The sequence below is a fragment of the Zootoca vivipara genome, chromosome 1 (assembly GCF_963506605.1).
Source record: "Zootoca vivipara chromosome 1, rZooViv1.1, whole genome shotgun sequence".
NCBI lineage: Eukaryota > Metazoa > Chordata > Lepidosauria > Squamata > Lacertidae > Zootoca > Zootoca vivipara.
Genome location: NC_083276.1, coordinates 1,445,085 through 1,468,733, shown reverse-complemented (window position 1 = coordinate 1,468,733; position 23,649 = coordinate 1,445,085). Strand labels below are relative to the sequence as shown.

At 45.8% G+C, this 23,649-nt stretch overlaps 1 protein-coding gene and 1 non-coding gene across 3 annotated transcripts; both read right to left on the bottom strand.

The window, feature by feature from the left end:
- Nucleotides 1–382: 382 nt before the first annotated feature.
- On the bottom strand, nt 383–23,435 carry PRPF39 (pre-mRNA processing factor 39). 2 transcript variants are annotated; one of them, XM_035135971.2, is made up of 14 exons: nt 23,384–23,435; nt 19,419–19,785; nt 18,086–18,211; nt 17,303–17,421; nt 14,959–15,126; nt 13,973–14,138; nt 12,492–12,599; nt 7,172–7,336; nt 6,723–6,849; nt 5,113–5,381; nt 3,875–4,059; nt 3,324–3,398; nt 1,411–1,531; nt 383–911 (listed from the first exon to the last, which is right to left on the bottom strand). In XM_035135971.2, exons 2-14 carry the CDS (start codon nt 19,746–19,748, stop codon nt 855–857), a joined length of 2,016 nt encoding a protein of 671 aa, XP_034991862.2. In that variant the 5' UTR covers nt 19,749–19,785; nt 23,384–23,435; the 3' UTR covers nt 383–854. The 2 variants fall into 2 exon arrangements, with proteins under 2 accessions (XP_034991862.2, XP_060124774.1); XM_060268791.1 differs by lacking the exon at nt 23,384–23,435 and adding an exon at nt 22,630–22,706.
- Nucleotides 4,960–5,043, bottom strand: LOC118075536 (small nucleolar RNA SNORD127). The gene has a single exon (XR_004691396.2). It is a non-coding gene; the product is annotated as a small nucleolar RNA SNORD127 (small nucleolar RNA).
- Nucleotides 23,436–23,649: the final 214 nt, after the last annotated feature.

The window sequence follows — 23,649 nt, the reverse complement described above, 5'->3', positions numbered from 1 at the left end:
CGACAAGAGCCTAATTAGCTCTGGCTGCTGATCGCCAGCTATTACTAGTGTAGACTGTAGCTCTCTCATGAGAAAAAACAGATTCTTGCACTGTAGAAGCTTTCAAGCCTCTGATGTGTTACTAGGTAGTGTATTTGACAACTGTGATATTGTTCAGGACTAAGAGAAACTAAAAGCAGCTCAATTTGCACAATTTTATTTAAAAAAGGACATTTTAAACAAATCTTTCTAAACTTATACATGAAAATTCAATACAAAACCCACCCCAAACACAGCATGGTTCTAGCAACACACTTCATTTGTCACTTCTTTAAATCCAAAAGATGCCCTTCCACATTATGTAGTCCCACCCATATATATATATATATATATATATATATATATATATATATATATATATATAAAAATCTCTTTTCTTGGATGCTGTAACTGTAAACTCAACGCCAAAACAGACCTGGATGAGGGTGTAGATTTGAAACTTATTCAGGGACAGGAGCAGGAAACTCACATGGAGCATTATTTCCTGGAGTGGCGCGAACCTGTTCTAGCCGCCTTCAGATCATTGCCAAGAGCTGACTTTGGCCAGCATTCAATTGATGTTATGGACTTATCTATGCAATTTCTTGGATTTTTTTTTGTAACAGGAAAGCCAAAATCCTGATAAACTATGTATACAGCAAGATACCAATTAATACCAGAATTTGTCACAAGAACCCTGTGGACATCAGTTCACCGCACATGCAGAAAACACAAAAGGATTGTGTGACGGTCTGTTCACATCCCAATTTATATATATATATATATAAAACCAAAAACACTTTCACACCCCATTTCTGCTCAAATTGTTCTTCTGCTCAGGTTGAAGAGGTCTGATAGTATTGTCCGTAATTCCATGCATTTGGGTAGTTGTACTAGAGGAGGAAGCAAAATGGGGAGATGGGTTAGCAAACTTTTTGCGCATTCCACACTTGTGCAAAACTCTGCAAAGGGCCAAGAGCTCCACTGCATCAGAACCATCAAAGGGAAACTCTTGCAATGGATAGTGAGGCTGACTATCACCATACAATTAATAATAATAATAATAATAATAATAATAATAATAATAATAATAATAATTTATTATTTATACCCCGCCCATCTGGCTGGGTTTCCCCAGCCAATCTGGGTGGCTTCCAACAGAAAAATAAAACACAGTAATCTATTAAACATTAAAAGCCTCCCTGAACAGGGCTGCCTTCAGATGTCTTCTAAAAGTCTGGCAGTTGTTTCCCTCTTTGACATCCACAGGGTACTGCAGGTACAGAGGCCCTTAGCATTTTTAAAGCCTGAATCCCTGCCATGGCAGAGCTTTAGTTTGGGAGGGGTTGTATGGCAAAGAGCCTGGAAACTTTGCACGTGTATGCTGCTCACCTGGTACCAAGCGTTGTAATTGTAGGCAGCCTGGTTCGCTTGCATGTCTCCGTCCGCCATTTGCCCAGATGCCAGAGCTGCCTCGTCACCCTGCGCTCGCTTCTCATCTGGCTCTTCACAGCTGCAAGATGCAACAAATGGGCTGCTGTTATCCGACAGAGCAGAGGGCCCAGAGGTGGAAAAGCCAGCAGCAGCAGCAGCACATAGCTAGCTAGCAAGTCCTCAACTCGCTGGGTGTGCTTTGCCTAGAACCTGAACACCACTGCCTATCATCCCACCATGGTAAGGAGCTGGTGGAGAAGGGGGCTTTTGACACCCCCAACTCCCTTTCTGTCACCTCCCCACCCTCTAGGGAACAACAAATGGTGGTCCACTTCATCTTTCGGGGGGGGGGAGAAATAGAACAAAACACCTGCTCCCCTCACCCCTACTTCAGGAAGGGATCCAGATCCCTCCCTTTTGAGATACTGCACTTGTCTCTCTGCTCTGAAATATTTCCTTTATTTAACAAAATTTATTTAACACCTGATTGTAAGAAAACCTCTAAGCTGTTTTACAAAAGTATTTGTTATATCTTATTCCTCAGTTCTAAAAGGGCTGCCTTTTCTAATATTATGCCCAGCATCTAAGCCAGGGGTCAGCAGGGGGTCGGTCCACCGTCCCTCAGACCTTGTGGGGGCCCAGAATATATGTTGAAAAGGGAGGGGGAAAATGAACAAATTCCTATGCCCCACAAATAACCCAGAGATGCATTTTAAATAAAAGCACACATTCTACTCATGTAAATACACGCTGATTCCCGGACCGTCCGTGGGCTGGACTGAGAAGGCAACTGGGCAGGATCCGGCCCCCGAGCCTTAGTTTGCCTACCCATGAGCTAAGCCCTCCTCAAAAGTCCCCACCCCAAACCTTTTGAAATTAGGCAGGTGGTGATTGGTGAGGGGGACTTTCTGGCTGCAACACCCAACATGTGGAATAGCCTCAACCCCAGCAAGGCTGACCTGGCGCCAATTCTGCTGTCTTTCCAATGCCAGGCAAATACATTTTTATTTGCTCAGGCCTTCAAGCTCTTGATTATCTCCTTTTATTGTTTGGAGTTGTTTTTTCTTATTCTGATCAGCTAATTATATTAATTTATGTGGGGGGTTTTTTTTGGGGGGGGGGATATTTTTACTGTTGTGTGCTACAGAAAGCATAGAAACTCTGCTACACATTTGACAAGGCATTCAAGCCTTGGGCGCTATTCATTCCCATCAAACCAGGGAGGGGCTGTTAAACTTAAAGCCACCTGCTCCTCATCTATCTTCAGCACAAGAAGAAGCCAGTCGCCTGGCCACCCCTTAATATGAAGAACACCCTTGGAAGTTTCCAAAGTTTGAAGAACTTGAGCTGCTGCTTGAATGCCGAGTGCTGCTTCCTTTGCTTCTAACGCTTCATGGGAAAAGAGTAAAAAGCTCTCGAGTGCTTGCATTTAAACATGAGGCACATTTTCATGAGTGGAGCATCAGATCATTCTCGACTGTCAAGGAGCATGCAAAAAAACAAAAACAAAAAACCCCTCAACTTCAGACGTGCTAAGCAATTAGCCAAACTTTGTCATAATTCTCACGGAGATGGTAATCCTGAGGCACTACTATCTCAGACTGCCCACCTCCACCCAGAGGCAGCTTTTTCAGAAAAACTCTTTAGCACACCTGGGAAAAGAGCTTCCACCCTGGCCTTCTGTCTGTCTGTCTGTCTGTCTGTCTGTCTGTCTGTCTGTCTGTCTGTCTGTGACTTTACCCCCACCCCCAAGGAAGCATGGTCATATTGGGTGAACCAAAATGTATGGTTTGGAGTAGGGAGCCCTGATACACTTTTGCAGCAAAACCTTAACGCCACCACTGCTCTCTGCTAAACGAGACAGTCCATACCCATTTTCTGCTTTCCTTTTCAAAGACTCTTGCTCCTTCAGAAGGGATTGATGCTCTTCATAGGCATCCATAAGCCTGCAAGCAAGAGGGGAGAAAAACAGGCTGCAGGTTAGGGCTTTCTGCTCGTCAGTGCAGGGTGCACAAACATTTCCATTTTGAAAGCTGCTTTTGCTCCCATATCCAGCAGCGCCTGATCTCTCTCGGCGTGGAGCTGGGAGACGCTGCACAGCAAGCAGGCACCTTCCAAACACAGCTCTGATCCAACCCCAAATGCAAAGGAAAACTACCGTAAGCTGCCTTCAAGTTTGTGAACTGGATCACAGTAGTTTAAATCCTCTACTGAAGTTGGCATCAGTGAAGAGAACCCCACTTACTCCCAGGGCCAGAATTTCTGCAACCTTTAGCAGGAAGAATAGTCTTCTACAAAGAATGGCCCCTCATCAACCCTCCTGAACTTTGTCTGCAGCATACATGCCATTAATAGGCATTAAAATGGGCCCAGGTGCTATCCAGTTCCCCCAAGGCTGGGTTAAACACATGTAAAACCTCACTTGTTCACATCCAGACCAAAATCTTCAAGGAATTCCACCTTTCGCTGAGAAAATATAATCCTCATTTTTATAGCCAACGTGCCACTGATCGCTTTGTCAAAACACGCAATGATGTTCTCTTCATTTTGTTTTAGGTCTCCATTGTACTCTATTTCCAGCAAGTTGAGATACAGTTTGGGGTTATCCTAGGCGAATGAAATTAAATACAGAAACATTCAAATTGCAATATTCCAGAGAAGTACACAAATTATTACAACCGCAATGATGAGGTAGTTAAATATATTGAAATTACAGGAGGGAGGGAGAGAGAATGTTTGAATGGTATGTCAGCAGTGGAGCCTATGCTTGGGTGCAGGGGGAGTAAGCTGTGCATGTTAAGACTTCTTCCTCTCAGAACCACCTCTTTCAGAAATGTTTTCATGACGGGACTAATTTGCAACTACACTTCCAAAAATTAGATGGCTCAGTTTAGACATGCACAAGATCCTCTAAGAAAGCAGACACACAGCAAACAAAGAATCCCATGAGCACCAGTCTTCTCTGCATTCTCCTCAGGGATTCACGATATCATCAAGGTGCATCGTAGACCACCAGCATTATCCCTCCACCTCCTGGCCCAATCAAGGCACAAAAGTCTTGCAGGAGGTTAGGGAGGAGCTGGTACCTTTCTGAGGAGGAAAAACTTTTGCTTGCCTAGATACATGCACCGGATCTCAATGCCTTGAAAAAATGAATTTTAGTGAGTGCACCTCTGTGTGTTTATTATGGAATCTAACATAAATATGTGTATGTGTAATGCGCAGAATTTTGGAGTGCCCCGCCCCTGCCACCCCCACACCTTAAGCCAGTACTGAGAAGGGTCTTCTGCCATGAGGTATGGGGCTCCTTTCCCATTTAAATGTCTATTGATTCTTCTGTAAATGCATCTACATCTATGGCCCAGGAACTGGCGAAAGTGAGAGAGACTGCACCCCTGGCCACATTACAGCCCCAGGATCTGGCACCCCAGACACTGCCATGCTAAGCTAGCTCTGCTCTGGTGGGAAGCCTGGAGTTTGGGGCGCGGTGTGTAGGGAAGGGAAGCCTGGCAACATCAGTTTAGAGGGACTGGTGTCTCCAAGTTGCAGCAACATGCAATGCAGAGTCAAAAGTCGTCATCACTGTTGCCAGGCTTGGGAGCCCCTTGGCAGAGGTGGCAAGGAAGGGGTCCAGTTAACCCTCCTCCGAGAGCTACCTACCCTGTCTCTGTCGATGGCCTCCAGAATAACTTTCCTGGCTTGTGGGAGGTTCTTCTGGATTTTGAAAAGGTGTCGAGCGAGCTTGACCGCGAAGAAGGAGGCTTCGTAGCTGGACTTGGCGTTCTTCACAGCTTCCTGGAGCAGGTGCTCAGCCTCCTCCATGTTCCCATGCCTCCGCTCCAAGCTCACTCTCCGCAGGCGGATCATGGCCAGGCCTGAAACGTTCTCCTCAAAGGTCTTCAGAATTCTTCTGGCTTCATTGATATTCCCTAAAAAGCAAGGGGGAACGTGTGGGTGTGGAATGGCACCTAGATGGAATCAGCCCATAGCCCCCTGGGGTCCTCCTGCAGAACTCCCTGCCAGGTACCCAAATATCAGTTTTTGCTTTACCTTCCCCCCCCCCCTTCATCTAGCTGTGTTAAGTTTCAGATGGGCATGAAAGGGAATTGGGGGCTTCAAGCACCAGACTTTGTTCAGGTCACTTGATCCCCGCCTTCCTGAGAAGTAGGAAGCGACAACCCACTACTGAATGTCTCCTTCACACCAAACAGAGAAACTGGAATGTACAAAGTGAATAAATGCACAGGCGTTCATAAATCAGCCCATCGGTTGTCCAGCAGCACACATAGCTCCCTCCTCAAGAGTCTCCTTTGTGGTGCCATTTCAAGGAGGGAATAGTGGAAGTCGCTTCTAAGCAGCAGGAGACATTCCTTGGCCTCTTGCCAAGCCCCCTGGCACTCTCGTGGAGAGAAGCAGGGTGTGCTCTCATATGTGCGGAGGTTGAGAGGAGATAGATACAATCAGGAGTCTCCCTGCAAGGACTGATTACAGTCGTAATGGGTGGCAAGTGCCTGTGTATGCACACATCCAGCAGATTCCATGCACAGATTCTGCAATGTCCTGGAAAAGATCCTCAACTTCAGATAGAAGGTACAGACACTTACATACACCCTGATCTACATTTTACCACCAGCTACTAGAGTCACAAACTTTGCTAAAATTCATCATCTGCATAATCTATTCTTCCAACCAGACTCGGCAACAAATTCAGAGAAGCAACAACGTTAGCACAGACTGCAAGGTGAGGTTAGAGAAAAATGGCAAGTGTTCCTATTTTGCAGGCATGTAATCCCCCTAGGGATACCGGAAAGAGACCCTAAAAAGTGCTGCTACTAGGAGAGGAGGGGTAAACAGTGTTACAGCAGGGCTATGGCATTGAGCACCTCATTGAATCCTGGTCTTTCAGCCAGGTCTGATCCCTGAGCTGCCAATCCCTGTCCCAAACAGAAGACCTGAACCCTCAAGATGTGCCCCACCATCAGTGTTTACAGGGCCTCATTCACTTCTCCAGAATTTGCAGTAGCTGTTTCATCCACGGAGGAGCCACCTTTCCAGGGTTGCCAAATGATCAAAATACTAGGATGTGGAGATGCGTATGGAGAGGCACGTTTGTCTCCCCTAAGAAAAGCTCAACAAATCTGACCTGAAGCCCCCAAAACGGGGTAGATCACTGCCAGTTTTTAACTCTGTGAGCAGAACACAGCCTCTTGGGAGTTGGCCACCCCTGCTCTAGGAGACCCGGCTGTTCCCGACGTGGGCTCCTCACTCACCTTGCTGTTCTTCAAAGGCTGCCCAGAGCAAGTGCACCATCGGCTTCTTGGAGAGGTGTATCGCGCAGGCCCGGCTGTAGACATGCCTCACTCCTTCAATGCTGTGGTTCTCCATATACTTGGCATACTGCATTTGAAGACAGAGCAGAGACTAAACAATTCACAGCTTACTCTGGGCTGCTAAATACTTGAGAGAACTATAAAATTCTTGTGTTTAAACCCATTCAGCACCTTTATTGAACCATTAGACTAGTTTCTGTAAGGAGGGACGAAGAGAGGCAACGAAGTTGGCATATGCAGCTGTCAAATCTGGTTGCAAGCAGACCATCTCCTAATGCAACAGATATAGTTATACATGAACAACATTCAAACAAGAGTACAGAAGGTTAGTCACTGATCATCAATGTTTGCAAAGGCTGAGAGCTGTGCGTGGGAGACACGCCCCGTACCTTGATCCAAAACTCCTCATAGAGGGCACAGGAGATCACACAGCGCTCAAAGAGGACCACCACTCGCTCATGAGTCCCATTTTCAATCTCAAAGTCCAAGTACTCCTTCCAGTTCTTCAGCTGAGTTTTCTCCAGAGGTTTAACGTGAAAATAAGGTCGTTTTATCTGAAATGGAGAAGAAAGGGAATGGAAAATAAACCAGTTTTACAATGGCAACAAAACAAATTTCATCTGCCACTTAATCCCGCCAAGCACGTGAGAAACCAGAACCTGCTGCTATCTAAGCCAAGGCCTACTCAGAATCAACACATCCATATACAAGTGAATGCAGAGGAGAGAGGTGGATCACATTATTCCCCGTTCATTTTTCCAAACCTGTGAACAAGGCTTCCATGCGCCCAGCTTGTGCATGCATAAAAGACATTCACAAGTTTGAATACCCTCCACAAGTCGGGAACAGCCCTCCGGAATAATACTAGTGCTCATTCCGCACATTAATTTATACATGGTTAAATGTGTGATCAGCCCTATACCTTCCCCTGAAATGTAGTTTCAAGAACAGCTGACCAAGCTAGCAAGTTCTCTATACAGAAAGACCTAACAAAGATCAGGCACAGAACTCTTGGGTCCAATAAGAATGCATAGCCACCAGGAGGGGGGCTTTGCCCAAAAGTCATCCCCAATTTACCAAAATACAACCTGTGCTCAGATTTGGGCCCAAGCATTCTTCTTTTCTAAGCACCACCTGTAGTCTAAAGGAGCACTCCTAAGCCACTCCAACTTATAAATGTTCTGTACTGCTAGGAAGTCACTCATTTCAAGCTGCACTTATGGACTTCCTGGAGATGTCTGGCTGGCCACCAGTGGAAATAATAATAATGCTGGACTAGATTCCCCTGCCTTAGAGAAGAGCACCGCTGGGTGAGACGGAGGACGCAGGATCCTGGGACTTTAAAAAAACCAACCGCTCAGACACTTAAGGGTAAAGCCAGCAGAACATGGGTATCTGGAGATCTATCCCACTTTATAATTTTTTGCTTATTTAATGGCCACACCTAAAAAACCACTTGACTGAAATCTTGAGACGCTATTAAGCCAATTAAGAGTATCCAACAGAGATCGGATCTCATCTCTCCTACACCCCACGTTCTTTGGAGCCTATGGACAAGCAAACACCTTGAACAGAAGCAGCATCAAAGGAGACAACAGAAGCAGTTGTGTTGGTAAGAAGTCCCACACGTCTCATTACATTTATAAAAATGCTGCAATTTCATTAAAAATATAAATATCAGAGCATTACAAAACTACAAAAAAAACCTACAAAAAACAAAAATCACAGATCACTGGCTAACTGTAGCAGAAATTATTATTTTTCTTTAACTGTCCACATCAGGTGGGGGCATAGGAAAGTTTTCAATGAACATTTCAAAATGAATACAAAAACCACCGGCTGAATCTCTGCTGCAAGAGCATTCCTCAAGACCGGGCCAATAACACTGGAGCCTTCTCCAACCTGGGGGATAATCAACAGCACCACTAAGTATCATCTCAGTGATTGAGATATAAGGATTCAGGCAACCCCTCAGGTGCCCTGGACTCAAGTTGTTCAAGGCTTTGCAAATTAATACAAGGGCCTTGAACACGGCTTGGCAGCAGATGGGCAGCCAGTACAGATAGTGCCACATGTTGCTGGCTATCTGCCCTCATCAGCCCCGCAAAGCATGCCTGCCTAACTCTTTACTGAACTTTGGCCACTTTGAGCTGCTTGCAAGGGGGAATGCAACAGGAAAACTGCCTATTGTTCATATAGGGTCACCACTGTAAGCAATGCAATTAATTTGTATTTTGTGGCCATCTTTTACATTTGAAGCAACAGCACAGCCTGTAAAGGAATTTGCTATTGGTGTTATGGCTTCAAAGGGAGAGAGCTTTGGCTGGTTGTTGGCATCTGTCTGTCTTGGGACACCGCGGCTGGACTGTGCCCTTACATTGTACATCACAGGGGGAAAGCGCTCTGCCCAGCAACCACCAGCCCCTGCTTCCAGAAAAGCTGGGGTACTGAAGACATCAAGCAAGTGATCTCACTTATGAATCCTTACATGTATACAGAAATCAATTAATTTCACAGGTGTTCTGCTTGCCTCCAAGCAGATAGATAATTCTGTAGTCCAAGAGGCATGAGGACTGTATGCCCCAAGATTTCAGGTACCGCTCCCAGAGAGTATAAAGGATCTATATACAGTGGTACCTCTAGTTACAGACTCAATCCATTCCGGAGTGCCATTCACACCCCAAAAAGTCTGTAACTAGAGCGCCGCTTCTGCGCATATGTGAAGCACGCAGAATGCGCACAGCGAAACCCGGAAGTATACACTTCCGGGTTTGCCGCATTCATCAGCCGAAAAGACACATCAGAGGTTGGCAACCTCCGGCCCATGGGCCGGATACGGCCCACGGAGGCTGTTTATCCGGCCCATGGGCTGCCCGTGAACTGAGCCGCCTGCTCGGTGAGTCCCCCATGTGCTGTGCTAAATGGGTGCAGCGTGGTGCAGGGACTTGCTGAGAGGTGCCGAAAATGGTGCCGCTGCCCAAAATCGCCTCTACACATGCCCAGACGCCGAAAATCGCTTCTGCGCAGGCGTGATTTTTGGTGTCTGCGCAGCCACAGAAGCAATTTCCGGCGCTGCGGACATCTGCAGATGCCACTTCCAGCGTTGCACTGCACCTGTCCGGCCCACGGACAACGTCCATGGGAACAATCTGGCCCATGGCTGGATAACCTTGCAGACGCCTGACCTAACGCAACACGAGGTATGACTGTAATCACAAACTACTATGCTTTTGTTATAGCAGCCATTTGGTGTGTTGTGTTTATTGTTGCAATAATTTTCATTGGTCTTTTCGCACTCTGATTTGCACTTTCTAGAAAAGCAGTCCAGACTGAAACCACGAGACTCACAGGGCAACTCCAAGCAATTCACATGCTCTTAGCGCAGGGGTGGCTAACCTGTCGCCCCTTGGTGCACTACAGAGGCCATGGTGGCTGGGGCTGATACGAGCCAGAGATCAACCAAATCTCCACCCCTGCCTTAGTCTAACTTGCTAGGAGAGGCTGCATGGCCTGCCCTGAACGCCATTGGGGAAGGGTAAGATTAGAAAGCTTAACTGAACATCTGGAACAGCTGAACATCTGGAACAGCAATTCAAGATGCAAGAAGACTCTGTACTGTTTTTGTGGCAATATACTAACAGTGATCCCTCTGGATTTATTATTTTTAAGTGTATTAAGGATGAAAAAGCTGTACTATACAGGTAGATCCCTCTGCCATTTGGATTCAACAGAAAGCTTGCACTTTAGCCCATTAAATGTGTATCTAATATTCAAAATACTCCCAAATGCCAAGCTATTAATTAAAGTCTGCTGACCGCAGCAGAAACTGAGTGGAATACAAAGGGATGCGGAGCCACACCCACATTACTCAGGATTATCTTTATCTACAGAGTATGAATTTGCTTTAGGACCTGCCCAAGTTGGGTGGCTTTGACAGATTGCAACACATCCCATTTCACTCACCTCTTCCTCCAAGGTGGAGCTCCAAAAGCCGCCACCACAGACAAGCTCTACGGAAAATGTTATGATAACCTTAACTCCACTTGAAGTCAGCTTAAGGGTAGGAAGCCCTTGGCAAAGGCAGGGGACCAGCGCTGCCCTGGGCTCCTGGTGGCTAACCCTCCAGGCAGGGAGTCACTACATTCTGCTGCTTTCAAGTCAGGGCCCCTGCCTAGCAATACTGATGACCTACCACACCCAGCAGTCAAGAGATTGTGCATTTACTGAAAACAGCACTTTGCAGTTATTTGTCATAGAAGGAGACAATTCATTTTCTCTTTATGCAAACTAAGCCAACTGGAGATCAGATGAGAACACTGTTATTGGCCCTTACAGTGAAGAAATAATCTTTGGCCAATGTAAAGCTCCTGAATTTGGCACCTTTGATATTTCAGACGGTTTGAACTGATAAATGAAATGACTCCAACATTACATACTACACATCACGCACATATAGCAATCCTGAGGGCAAGGAAGCAAACAATGCACATAAAATTCCAAATGCAAGCAAGAGATAAGGCTGCAATCTCAAGTTTGTCAGGCATGCACTATCTGAGGGATCATACAACTCTTCTTTCATCACTGAGGGGGCCTGCCTACAAGCAGCAGACAGGGAAACAGGGAAAATTCTCGTAAGGCAACCACAAAAAATGCTGATGCAACGGCACCTGTGTAGAATTGTCATTCTGAGTAAGTAATACCTCTGGCTCAGAAATCTGCACCAATTATCAATCTGCTACAGGTTCAGGTTCAAGGTGTAACCTTTACCTTGGCAGCTTGAGATCAGTTTACTTGCAAGACCACTTTGCTTCATATATGCCCACTTGACTGCTTCCATCTGCAGAACTGGCACTGTTAACAGGTGCCATGTAACACGAAAGAATGTCAATCTTTTGAGTGTGGCAGCACCGACACTTAGGAATTCGCTGCCTATTGACATCAGGCAGGCACCTTCACTGTACTCTTTTTGGTGCTTGCAAAAAATATTTTTGTTTAGGCAAGCCATTATTTCACTGTACAAATGACTTTAGCAAGCGTAAGAACTATACGACTGAAACTTAGCAAGTCTTCTGGAATGATGTCTGTGAAACTGTGTCTGTGTCCAGAAGAGGGCAACCAAAATGGTCAAAGGCCTGGAAACGATGCCTTATGAGGAACGGCTTAGGGAGCTGGGTATGTTTAGCCTGGAGAAGAGAAGGTTAAGGGGTGATATGATAGCCACGTTCAAATATATAAAAGGATGTCATCTAGAAGACGGTGAAAGGTTGTTTTCTGCTGCTCCAGAGAAGCGGACACGGAGCAATGGATTCAAACTACAAGAAAGAAGATTCCACCTAAACATTAGGAAGAACTTCCTGACAGTAAGAGCTGTTCAACAGTGGAATTTGCTGCCAAGGAGTGTGGTGGAGTCTCCTTCTTTGGAGGTCTTTAAGCAGAGGCTTGACAGCCATCTGTCAGGAATGCTTTGATGGTGTTTCCTGCTTGGCAGGGGGTTGGACTGGATGGCCCTTGTGGTCTCTTCCAACTCTATGATTCTATGAAACCAGATGGCAGCTCAAAAGGCAAGTTCGTGCCCCTCAACTACAAGCTGCTTTGGACATGACCCACAAATGCCAGAAACAGCTTCTCCATGGAAGCCCAAAGCTTGTGCTGCTGCTGCCGCCTCCTCCTCCACTGAATTTCAAAAGCATGTTATACAAAGGAACTTACCCCTTCCTCAAAGGTCCACCTCTTGCTGACTTCATGCTCATTGTGATTGAACATTTCTTGATGAATCTCAATGATCCTGTGCCGCATGTTTTCTATTTCAGTTATTAGCTAAACAAATACAGAAAGGAAAGGGTTTGACAAAATCCAGAAGCAGACACACTTTTATGAGGCAGTGAGCTTCAGAATGTTCCTTCTGAAGCAAGCACACACACACACAGTGCTCAAGAGGGGATCCAGAAAATGCCATGTCCTTGGACTCTATTGCCAGCACATCACCTGGGATCTGCAGAATCCAATTCTTAAGGACAAACCTCTAGTCTGACCACAGTGAAGAAGAACAAGCACCTAACTCAAGGGTATAAATCAAGTTTTCCAAATTCAAGGTACCACATTCGTTATGCCCATCTACAGCAACAGGAGAAGACCTCTGGTTGAGAATCTTGGGAGAGTTCTTGCCAGTCAGATTTGGTAATACTGAGCTAGAGGGATCGTTGGTCTATAGGTCTGGCAGCTGCTTATATATCTTTCTTTCTTCTAAACACCCACAACAAAGGGGTAGGGAGCACCCGGCACGGCACATCTGCTGCTTGCTATGCTTCACAGGCCCTGCCACAGATATGTTGCCTCAAATACAGGGAGTGACAGCTCTCTTGAAAGAAGGAACTCTAGAATTTCCAAATTTTGGTGAAGGGAACTGCTAACAGGTGTCAGCATTTCTGCTGCCTGAGGTGCTGCCTCCTGTGGCAGGTAGCCAGCCTCCCCCTTAACTCTGAAGTTCAGAGCTGAGCTGGAATTGTCCCAAAAGCTGCAGGATGATCCACCCACCTCCTCAGCTGGGAATAAGGCGGGGCTTTATCTATTTATTGAAGTATTTATGATCTGCATTTTTCATAAAAGTATACAACATAAGAAGATACAGTACAGTAAAATTGGCAAAAGCTTCCATGAGACAACATGTCTTGTAGCTACATCATCAGGGTACTTAGGAAGCCATAACAGAACCCTCCTTGCTGAGGAAAGGCAGGAAGGAGGGGTCTGGATATTGCTACCTAAAGACATTTAGAGAGAAATGAAGAAGCCAGAAAAAAGGGGGGGAAATGGGGAAGGGGGTTTGCTGTTGACAACAAATCTGCCTCAACAGCAATGCCGGCCAAAAACTGGTAGACCCAGTTGTATAAACTTGTATAAATCTATGCTAAAGGTCAGATCCTGCATCAGTTCAGGCTCTACTCTAACCAGAAGAAGAAAGGCTTCAGAAGCACACGTGCTAAAACTAGGACAGGAATATGGAGAGCTGCTATGGGTGAGCGACAAGGCAGGGAATAACTTTAAAGGCAGAAAGCAAAGGATGGCAGCTGGCAAATGCAGAAACATGACACCAAATGCAGACACGCCCGGCTTCTGAATGTGCTTTCAAGAGCTCCAGTCAGCAAAAGCTCCAGGCATTTTATGAGCAGCTGAATAAATTAGGCCTATGCTACCTTAGCAGGGTCAGTTATATCTTCAGTTCCAGAAGGGAGGTCATCTCCAGGGGGGGCATCCTCCCCATTATGGCTATTAGAAGAAGCGAGTTCTCTGCGCAGTTGGATAAACTGTTCAGTAGTAAGAAGGTCCCGGGGCAGGTTATTCTGGACATGCTCTTTGAACCTGCAGTTGAGAGAGAGAGAGAATGAGAATGAATTTGTGGACTGTTCCAAGATGAAACTGGACAGCTCTTCCCCACAACAAAACTGCTCTAGGAAAACCTAGGCAGCAAGTGTTGCATTAGTTACTTTTTAATAAGCAACTAGCTGGCTTTGCTTTCCAGAAATGCCTTCTCTCATTTTATCTGGTTGCCCTTGATCCTTGCAGCTCTTCTTTATAACCACATATTACAAACAAAAAACACTAACATAAGATATTAAGTTGCTTGTTATGTGCTTATTCATCTTCCAAAAGAAGCCCTGAAGCTCAGCTACATTACCACCAATAACTCAGAAAGCCACCCCTGCTTCTCTATTCCACATTACAGTTAGTTAGTTTGTGCCCATCAACCAGCTCACACAACGACACAGCAAACCTCTGTGCCCAAGGAGAAGATTCAACATCCTATGAGGACTTCCCAGGGCTTTCCATGGCTGAATTGCTCTTACAGATGGCAAGCTATTTCTCTGGGACAGATAAAATTAGGCTTCCTAGCAGAGAATACATGCCTGGCAGAACATTTTTATAAGTGCTCATCATCATAATGAATGTCATGTATAAAGTGCTTAAAATTATTAGATGCTCCACTACACATGACATTTTCACAGTTACATTGCTCAGGTGTAACGTCGTCTTAATTTCCTCCTTTAGAATACAACCAGAACACACATGCACCTAACAATGCATTTGTTTAAAACAATTTCAAGGCTTTTCAGTGTTGCAATAATAGGACATTACAGAAACCAAAAGTGTAACACTAACCCAACTGTAACAACCTCCTTACCTTTGGAAATGATGGCTGTAAAGCTGGGTGGGAATCCCAAGAATGCGGTCAAATACAGCAGTCACTGCTCTCAGGTTAGCCTGTTCATTTTCCCAGTTTATATACATTTCCCAGAGTTTGTCAGAGCGGAAATCTGTCCCTGCAGCTAAGACTGCATGTTCATAGGTCCTGGGAGGTAAAGCAATTTATGTCATCATGGAAATACTTCATTAGTTCTGAGCACAGATCCTGTTCAGATGGCTAGTGTTTCTCCCACTCAAAATAAAACGTGGCAGTCATGTACTCATTGGCTGCTTAAAATGGCATAATATATAATTGATGGCACCCAAGATTCTCGTGTCTTAGGAATAATTGTGAATCACCCTGTGGTCTTCAGAAGGGTGGTATGAAAATTAATTAAATGAATAAATGGAAGCTGCTTTATGCCCAATCCGCCTCCTGGTCCATCTAGCCCAGTGCTGTTCACAAATGGCTATGGCTCTCCAGGGTTTCAGAGAGCTGTTCCCAACCCTGCCTGGAGATGGCATTGGAGACTGGACCTGGGACACTAAACCAACCCTTCCAGGCTCCAAAAGGGAAGAGGGGAAAGGAAAGGGGGAAACTGGCTTGCTCACATTTTGCAAAACCATAGTTTATCTGAAAACAGTCATCATCAGCCTTAATAATCTGACTGTACTGATGGAATTTGATATTGTTCATTTCTTAGGTCATTTTGGCTCAGATGTCATTTCTGCAATATTCTATTACCCAGATTCCTGAACTGATGCAAAATATAAAAAGGGTTTTCCTTCCATTAGTGAGTGACAATGTAAAATTTTTAAGATCTGAAGAGAAAGCAATGTAAAATTTAACAAAAAGCTCCCTCACTCTTGTGAAACAATACCCTTTTTTCAACACTCTCAAAAAGACTGCTAGACTAAGGATGTGGTGACATGCAAGTTTATTTCAATTTGACCAAATTGTCCAGTTGACAAACTGGCTTTAACAGCAACTAGTGAAAAATGTGAACACAGAACACATCTCATTAACCAAATTGGGAGAAGGCATTAAAAGCTGACTTCCACACCCTCTTGTTGAAAAGAATGAAATTTGTGATGCCACAGAAAACGATCAGGGTTATCACCGTGAAATGCCAGAAAATATTCTGTGTCAACCATTTTTTTAATTTGCAAAACATGCCTATAATTCATTTTAATCATTGTTGGCCCCTTCCTCAATTTAAGGCAGGGATGGGGAACCTCTGCCCTGCAGACTCCATCTGGCCAGTGAGGATTCCATGCTGGCTGTAGATGGAAGGGCTTCTCTTCTGCCCCAGCCAGCACAGAAATGCAGCAAATGGCAGGCATCTTCTAGATTATTAACCAGTACTGTATTTCTTTCATAGAATCGTAGACTTGGAGGGGCCCCTGGGGAGGGGGGTCATCTTAGTCCAACCCCCTGCAATGCAGATCTAATCCAGATCAGGACTTTGCCATGGGAAACAAGAAGGCTTTAATTCTTTCCCCACTCCCTTGGGTTGCAGCCCCAAACATATCCCCGTATCAGTAGCTTGCATGGGGGGCGGGGGGGGGGGGGCGATGACTTCCCTTTCATTCCAATGGGAATATTCCCTGCCCTGGATTCCAAACTACAGGAGTCAGGGTGGGGAGGGCTATCCCCCTGCAGCAGGGGACAAAGGGGTAAAGCTTCCTCTCCTGATGGCCTGGAGTGTCCTGATGCATGCAAACTGCATTTTTGGGGGGGAGTCTTCCCCCTCAATGCCAGGTAGAGACAATATGAATGAATGGGATGTAGCATGTGGGCAAGAAATCACTACTACTACTATTTATTTATTAAATTTGTATACCGCCCTTTATCCGTAGATCTCAGGGCAGTTCACAAGATAAAAACACAAAATGCATAATCAAAACAAAAACCCAAACAAAACAAACCTCTTTGGGTATATGTGTGAATTAATGAGCAAGGGGTGCTGCCAGGCACACTGGCATGCAAAGCATATAACCCATAGAAGAATGTGTCCCTTAAGGAAGTTTCCCCACCCCAATTGCTGTTAACCCAAAGACATAACAAGCTGGGAGCTGAATGCTGAGCAGAAGTCTACATCCAGGTCTCCCAAGACCAGTTCAGACGAGTCCTTTTGACAAATAAAAATATTATTATTAAAAAAAAAATCTACTCCAGGAGCTTGGATAGCAGAAGCCGTGTGTCTGCCCTCTATTCAACAGGGATTCCACTCAGATGGAAAATGAGAAGGCTCTTTTTCACATGACCGAACACAGCTCTAAGCAAAACTCCACCCACCCCACAGGGTGTTTATAGTGGATTGTTTTTGCCAACAACTTACCCTCTAATGGTCCCAACAGTTTCAGGGTCACTGGGATCTAGCGTCTCTTTGAGGAAGTTTATGTAATGGATCCAGAGATCAACACTAAGAGGTATTGCCTGGAGTCCCCTTCGATATACCTACAAAGAGAACACCAAAAGGCTATTTTTTCGAATCCTTACTTAGGTCGCAAGAGAGAGGCAACACTGTGCTATCCGGCGAACCTTAAGAAATACTAATGTACTGGAATTTTGTTTAAATAATCTACCATTACCATTGGGTGGAGGTTGGCTAGAACATGGCAATGCTCTGATCTCCACGTGCGGAGTCTTGATCTTCAAAGCGCAGCAGTCAGTCCCTGCATCTGACCAGGCTGTGTGGGGAGGCTTTGGGGTACAGACCATAGGGCACAGGCCCTCTAGAGCACCAATGACAGCGTCTGACCAAAAATGCAACAAGATGTAGCAATGGTGACCAGCAAAACCAACCACAGTGTTCGAATTTTGTGAAATAATAATAGATGCATAACGCAAGTGACAGAAAAGCCCTGCCCTACTTGTTAAGCTGCAGTGTAATGCAGGCGCTTGCACTGCAAAGCTTGACAAACTGTAGTAGAGGTTTAACGCACCTGCCAACAAAGAGAGAAGATATTAGCTCCGAGTGCCGCAAAGAGGGACAAGCGCAAACAGAAAGCCCTGTACAAACAGTGGAAGGTACTGGCAGCCAAAGAGTTAATTTCCATGGTTTGATCGGGGTTTGGCTCACAGGACCAAGAGCAACAGCTGAAACCCACAGCCTACATACCTCGTCCGACTGCTTCATGTTGCTGTGCCGCTTCTCAAGGTCTGCATATTTTTTCCAATAGCCGTAGCAATATGGGTAGTGTGCAAAAAAGCTGTCAAAGGCTTTTCTGGCAGCAAGTAAATGGTTCTGGGGGGGGAAACACACAGCTCAGTTTCAGAGGTCTTAGACATTGCATATGTCATTCCACACATTATCAGGAGGAAGTTCTGTCAAGTGAGGCCTCCCCGAATCCAGAACAATAGCACTTCTTTTAAAAGAGCCAACCAATAGGGGGGCTACTTGCCTGGACTTTCTTCATCCATGCAGAACAAAAGAAAAGGCTGAAGGAAAAGTAGAAGTCCTGCAAACCTTAGAAATTACAACCTCCTCGGGATTTCACAACCATTTTACGAAGAAATAACCAAGAATCTTCCTAGTATTTAATCAATGAGCAGAATCCGTGGAACGATGACACGATAGACAGGCATACACAATCACTACCCCTCAACTCTGGAATGCTCTTCCACAACATGCTCAAAATCCTGGCCAGCAATGGAAAACCAACATTTTTATGAAAGCTTTCAACAGGTGAAAACCACCAAAATGAAAGGGATACCTCTCACAAAGTTAGCCTTTGGGATTAAAAAAACCTTTCAAAAAGTAATTTAGTACGCAAAATTAGGATTTACCTGAAGTGCTATCTGCATTAAAGAACCAGAACTATTCTTTTCAAAGGGCTAGACCAGGCATCCCCAAACTGCAGCCCTCCAGATGTTTTGGCCTACAACTCCCATGAGCCCTAGCTAACAGGATCAGTGGTCAGGGATGATGGGAATTGTAGTCCAAAACATCTGGAGGGCCAAAGTTTGGGGATGCCTGGGCTAGACCATATGAGTTATACAGGTTTAATTTGTAGAACAAAAACTGTTATTCAATGATCCAAAGAAAAACAAAGTTTAAGAGCTGCTGTCCAGGAATTTACAGTCTGCTGCAAATAGTCTTCTAATTTGTCTAATTTAGAACAGCCTAGGCGTGCAGAGGGACCTTCCCAGTTGTTGGGAGAGCAACTGTCTCTATTATTTGAACTTTCTCTCACTGCTGTGAAAACCCCCCAAACACAAGTATCTCCCTGACAATGTTGCAAAACATTTGAACCAGCTGATGACCAGTTATTTGTATCAGATGCTGTAATATATCCTGTACTGTACTTTAAATTCTTGTTTATTTCACTGCAAGCTAGGAACACACTGGAGATTATGGCAACGCTTGAAATATCAAAATCAGCGCTGATGTACTGAAGCACTGCCCATTTGAAAGAGGACATCAGAGAGAAAAACACAAACCACTTGCTTACCTCTTGTTCTACATACTGCAGGAGATAAACCCAGCCTGTGAAATCTTGTGGATTAGTTTCAACCACCTTCCAGAATTTTTCAAACTCGGGAGGGAATGAAGGTTCAGGGTCCCCAGTCTTTGCAGCTTCATTGTCTGCCATTTCACTGTCCTGGGTAGTTTCTTCCAGAGTATTGTCGCCAGGAGAGTTGTCAGGGGACTGCTCCATCTCCGTGACACTCATGATCTCCGTGCTGAAGTCAGCTGGTTGCTCACTCTTGGCATCAGTGTCCTTGCCCATGCTCTCGCTTTTCAAGTTACTGTTGTCGTCCTTATGATCTGAACTCTGCATAGCGACAGACACTCCTCTTGTTCTGTTAGAAAATAACCTGTTGAAGTGGAAAATCATCGTCATCATCTGCTGAGGATAATATTCCTAAAACAAGGGAAGCTGACACTAAACATTTTCACCCGCCCAGATAGAGGGGAATAAAAATGTTGAAGAACCGAGGATGAATGGATGAGACTTGCACCAAAACACCCTGAGCATCAGCGGCAGGAATGGGATATAATCCTAGATATAGCAGAGTTTAGCAGAGGGGAAAACAAACATGGAAAATGCTACTGCAGCCCAAACCTTAGCCTACACAACTTACTAGAAAGTAAAGTAAATTTATTTGAATTGTTTCATATCCTGAAGAAATTCCCAAAATTACTGATAGCTATATGGAAGTCTTCTGTATTATTAAATACTGTTAATAATAAAATACTGTTACAGTACTATCATCAGAGCTCTTGGCTATCCTTCATTCCCAACAGCTGGGACTTTATCAGCCACATGGCCTCTCTTTTATACACACACCCATCAAAGATAAGTGGCAGCCCTCCAAGTGAAGGTTAGTGCTTTTGTTGGGAAACTTGCAGCCTTTCTGTTGTGCTGGCTATGATGGGGGCATGGCAATTCAGTTCTCTCTCTGAATGCAATGTTCCAATTAACTGGTTGAAACACTCTGAAAGAATCCTATTAATACAGTACTAACAACACGAAGAGTCGGACATGACTGAATGACTAAACAACAACAAAGCACAGACCACCAGCTATAGAGGAGCCGGATAACCCAACTCAAGCCCCACAAGATAAATAGAATCATAGATTCACAGAACTGTACAGTTGGAAGGGACCCTGAGGGTCATCTAGTTCAGGCATCCCCAAACTTCGGCCCTCCAGATGTTTTGGACTACAATTCCATTCATCCCTGACCACTGATCCTGTTAGCTAGGGATCATGCGAGTTGTAGGCCAAAACAACTGGAGGGCTGCAGTTTGGGGATGCCTGATCTAGTCCAACCCCCTGCAATGCAGGAATCCACAGTAAGTTAAAGTATCCCTGACAGATGGCCATCCAAACCTCTGCTTAAAAGTCTCCAAGGAAGGAGAGTCCACCAACTTCCGAGGGAGACCATTCCACTGTCAAACAGCTCTTACTACCTATAAGAAAATTCTTCCTGATGTTTCTGACTAGCCCTTTAGAGATTCATCTTTCCTCCCCTCACAGTTCTAGGACTTCCTGCAAATCAAAGCCCACATTCATAAACCCTGGAACAGCTTGCCCCAGCTGTTACTTTCCCCATAAGCCCCCCAAAGCACACAACAATCACATTCCCTACTCTGGAAGACCAGCCAAAAAGAGGGAGCTCCCACCAACCCCTGAACACAAGTAAGTAACAACAAGCACAAATGCTTCTAGCCAGCCCATCTCCCACACTTCCTTTGCAAGGCAGCCCAAATGCTCTCAGAACTCTCACCTCAGAAAAGGGTTCCAAAAGCTGTGCATTGAAATGCCAAACAGTCAGAGAGGCCCTCCCAATTCCCTGCACAGTCAAACAACCTGCAACCATCTAAACCCCAAATCTTCAAAACCACAATAGCTTTTAAAGCAAAATGGGGCACCTACCTTGGCAAATTGGCTTCCCCAGCATGCAATTGGAGAGTTGCAAAAACCCCATCCCATCCCTGAGAGTCATGCGTCGCCACCTCTGTGATAATCCCCAACTTTGGAAGGCCAAAGGCTTGAGAGAAGAGCAACAAGCCTTGCCCACATAATTTAATCAAGCTAGGAGAAATGAGCGTCAGGCCTTGATGTGGGTATTCTCCCATACTGCTTATGAGCAAGACTGTAACAATTAACAACCTGTAATCAAGGCTGATGATGATCATCAATCACAACATTTCTATAAAAATCAGTTCCCAGCATCTCTACATGAGAAATGTAGCTTAAGTAATTAATACTTTCAGAATAAAATGAAAAGCAATTATATAATTACAGTTTGTTTTCAGGGGTTGGGACAGTGATGAAGAAAATTAAAGTTTCAACCACAACACAAACCTGGGTGCCCTCTTATATGTAGCCTTAAGTCTGCATGCCCAGCTTTCTGCAGTGGTCAGGAGTGCATTTGCACACTTGTGCCTGTTCTAGCACACAACTTATGCACATTTAACCTGTGCACATTCAGCTTTATGTGCTTAGCAAAATAATTGTTAAAATTGAAAAACTGGGTAGAAAGGGGGTGGTCATCCAGGGGGGGAAATGCTCTGGCAACCCCACCTGACATTGCACCCAACCCAATTTTAGCTTTAGGCACACTTCCCAGAATGTAACCCCTTGTAAACTGCGAGCTTACTCTGTTTTTAGGACCCAGCCTACTTTTGTAATTGTAATTTGTTTTAAACTGTTTTTAATGTTGTATTTTAGTCTAATGGTGTGACACACCCTAGGCCCTTAGGGTGAAAGGAGAGTATGTAAAATTAAAAATGCTCACTATGACTCTCAAAATAAAAAGAGCACAAAATGTCCACATACTTAAACCCACTCATAAAAAACAAAGAATAGTAGCAATAAGCCACAGCCTGCGACCAATGACCAGAAAGTTATTGAAAGAAGCAAAGCCTCACATGCCATTCCCCAAAACAAATAAGGAGGTGAATCTTCACACACTCCCAGGTTCATTTTGCAGGAACAAAATTATCCAGCTACTAAAATATCTTGGGATTTTAGTAATTGATTAAAAGTTGTGATGCGGGGCAGAACCTTTTCCGGCGGTTTTTTTTTTAATGAAGTATTTTCTATTTCGTTGAGTTCATTAGTAACAATGAAAATGCAGAAGACTTTGGCTGTTCCAAAGTTTACTAAATACAAGTGAGACAAAACAAGCTAGGATCAAAGGATTCTCTACCTTTTCTATGCAAACTGAACTTTCTCCCCAGAAAGCCCTGACCATAGATTGAGAGACACGCAAAACCTTCGACTACACGACAGGAGATCTGCCAACGCTGGTCTCTGGAGACTTGTTTCCAACCTCTCCCCCCCCCCATGGGACCCTCCTTCGCCTCCAACCCCACCGCCCTAAGAGGCACGGATGGCCCAATGGTCAGAGCGCCAGGCCAGGACCCGGGTTAGAATCCCAGCTCGAGTCGCAGGAAGCTGGCAGAGGGGGGGGGGCAGTCGCTGAGCCTGTCCCGCCTCACAGAGTGGCTGTTGGTGTTGAAATGGGATGGGGGGGGCCGTTTCGGCCACCAGGAGGAGGAGGAGTAAGGCCGTCAAGGCCTCGTTCCAAGTCCCCCGGAAGACAGTGGCCCTTCGCTCCCCCGATCTCTCCTCCGGACCCCCCAATGGAAACACCTCAGGGGGCGGCCGCCTCCCCCCCCCAGTCCAGTCGCGTCACGTGGTCGATGGGCGGGGCTCCCTGCCTCCCCCCTTTTTTTCTTCAGCCTGCCCCCCCGGGAGGGGGCGGTGATCCTGAGGGGGGGGCGTGTGCGTCAAGGCCCCCGTCCCGCCGAGGCCGGATCCCGTCGCGTGAGGCGGGAAAGGGAAGGCGGCGTCTCCCCTCAGGAGACCCAGCGGGGCCTCCGCCGCAACCACCGCTTTCCCTCAGAGGCCTTTCCCGCCTTCTTGTCCCCCCCCCGCCCCTCCTCCTCCGGAGCTCCCACCTGGCCCAGCGCGCGCTCTGCCATGAGGCCCGGTCGCCGTCGCCGCCGCCGCCTTCTTTTCCTCCTTCGCCGCTAGGCCGCCGGGCTGACGGACTGGCTGAGAGGCCGCACTGCGCAGGCGCCACAGGCCTCCGGTCTCGCTCCGAGCTGACCTGCGGCCCTGTCGGCGGGAAAGAAGCGGCGCAGGCGCGCGAGGGAGGAGGCGGGGCCACTAGGCCGCGCATGCGCCAGAGAGGCGGAGGGGCGGGGCTCCGGAGGCGTAGTTT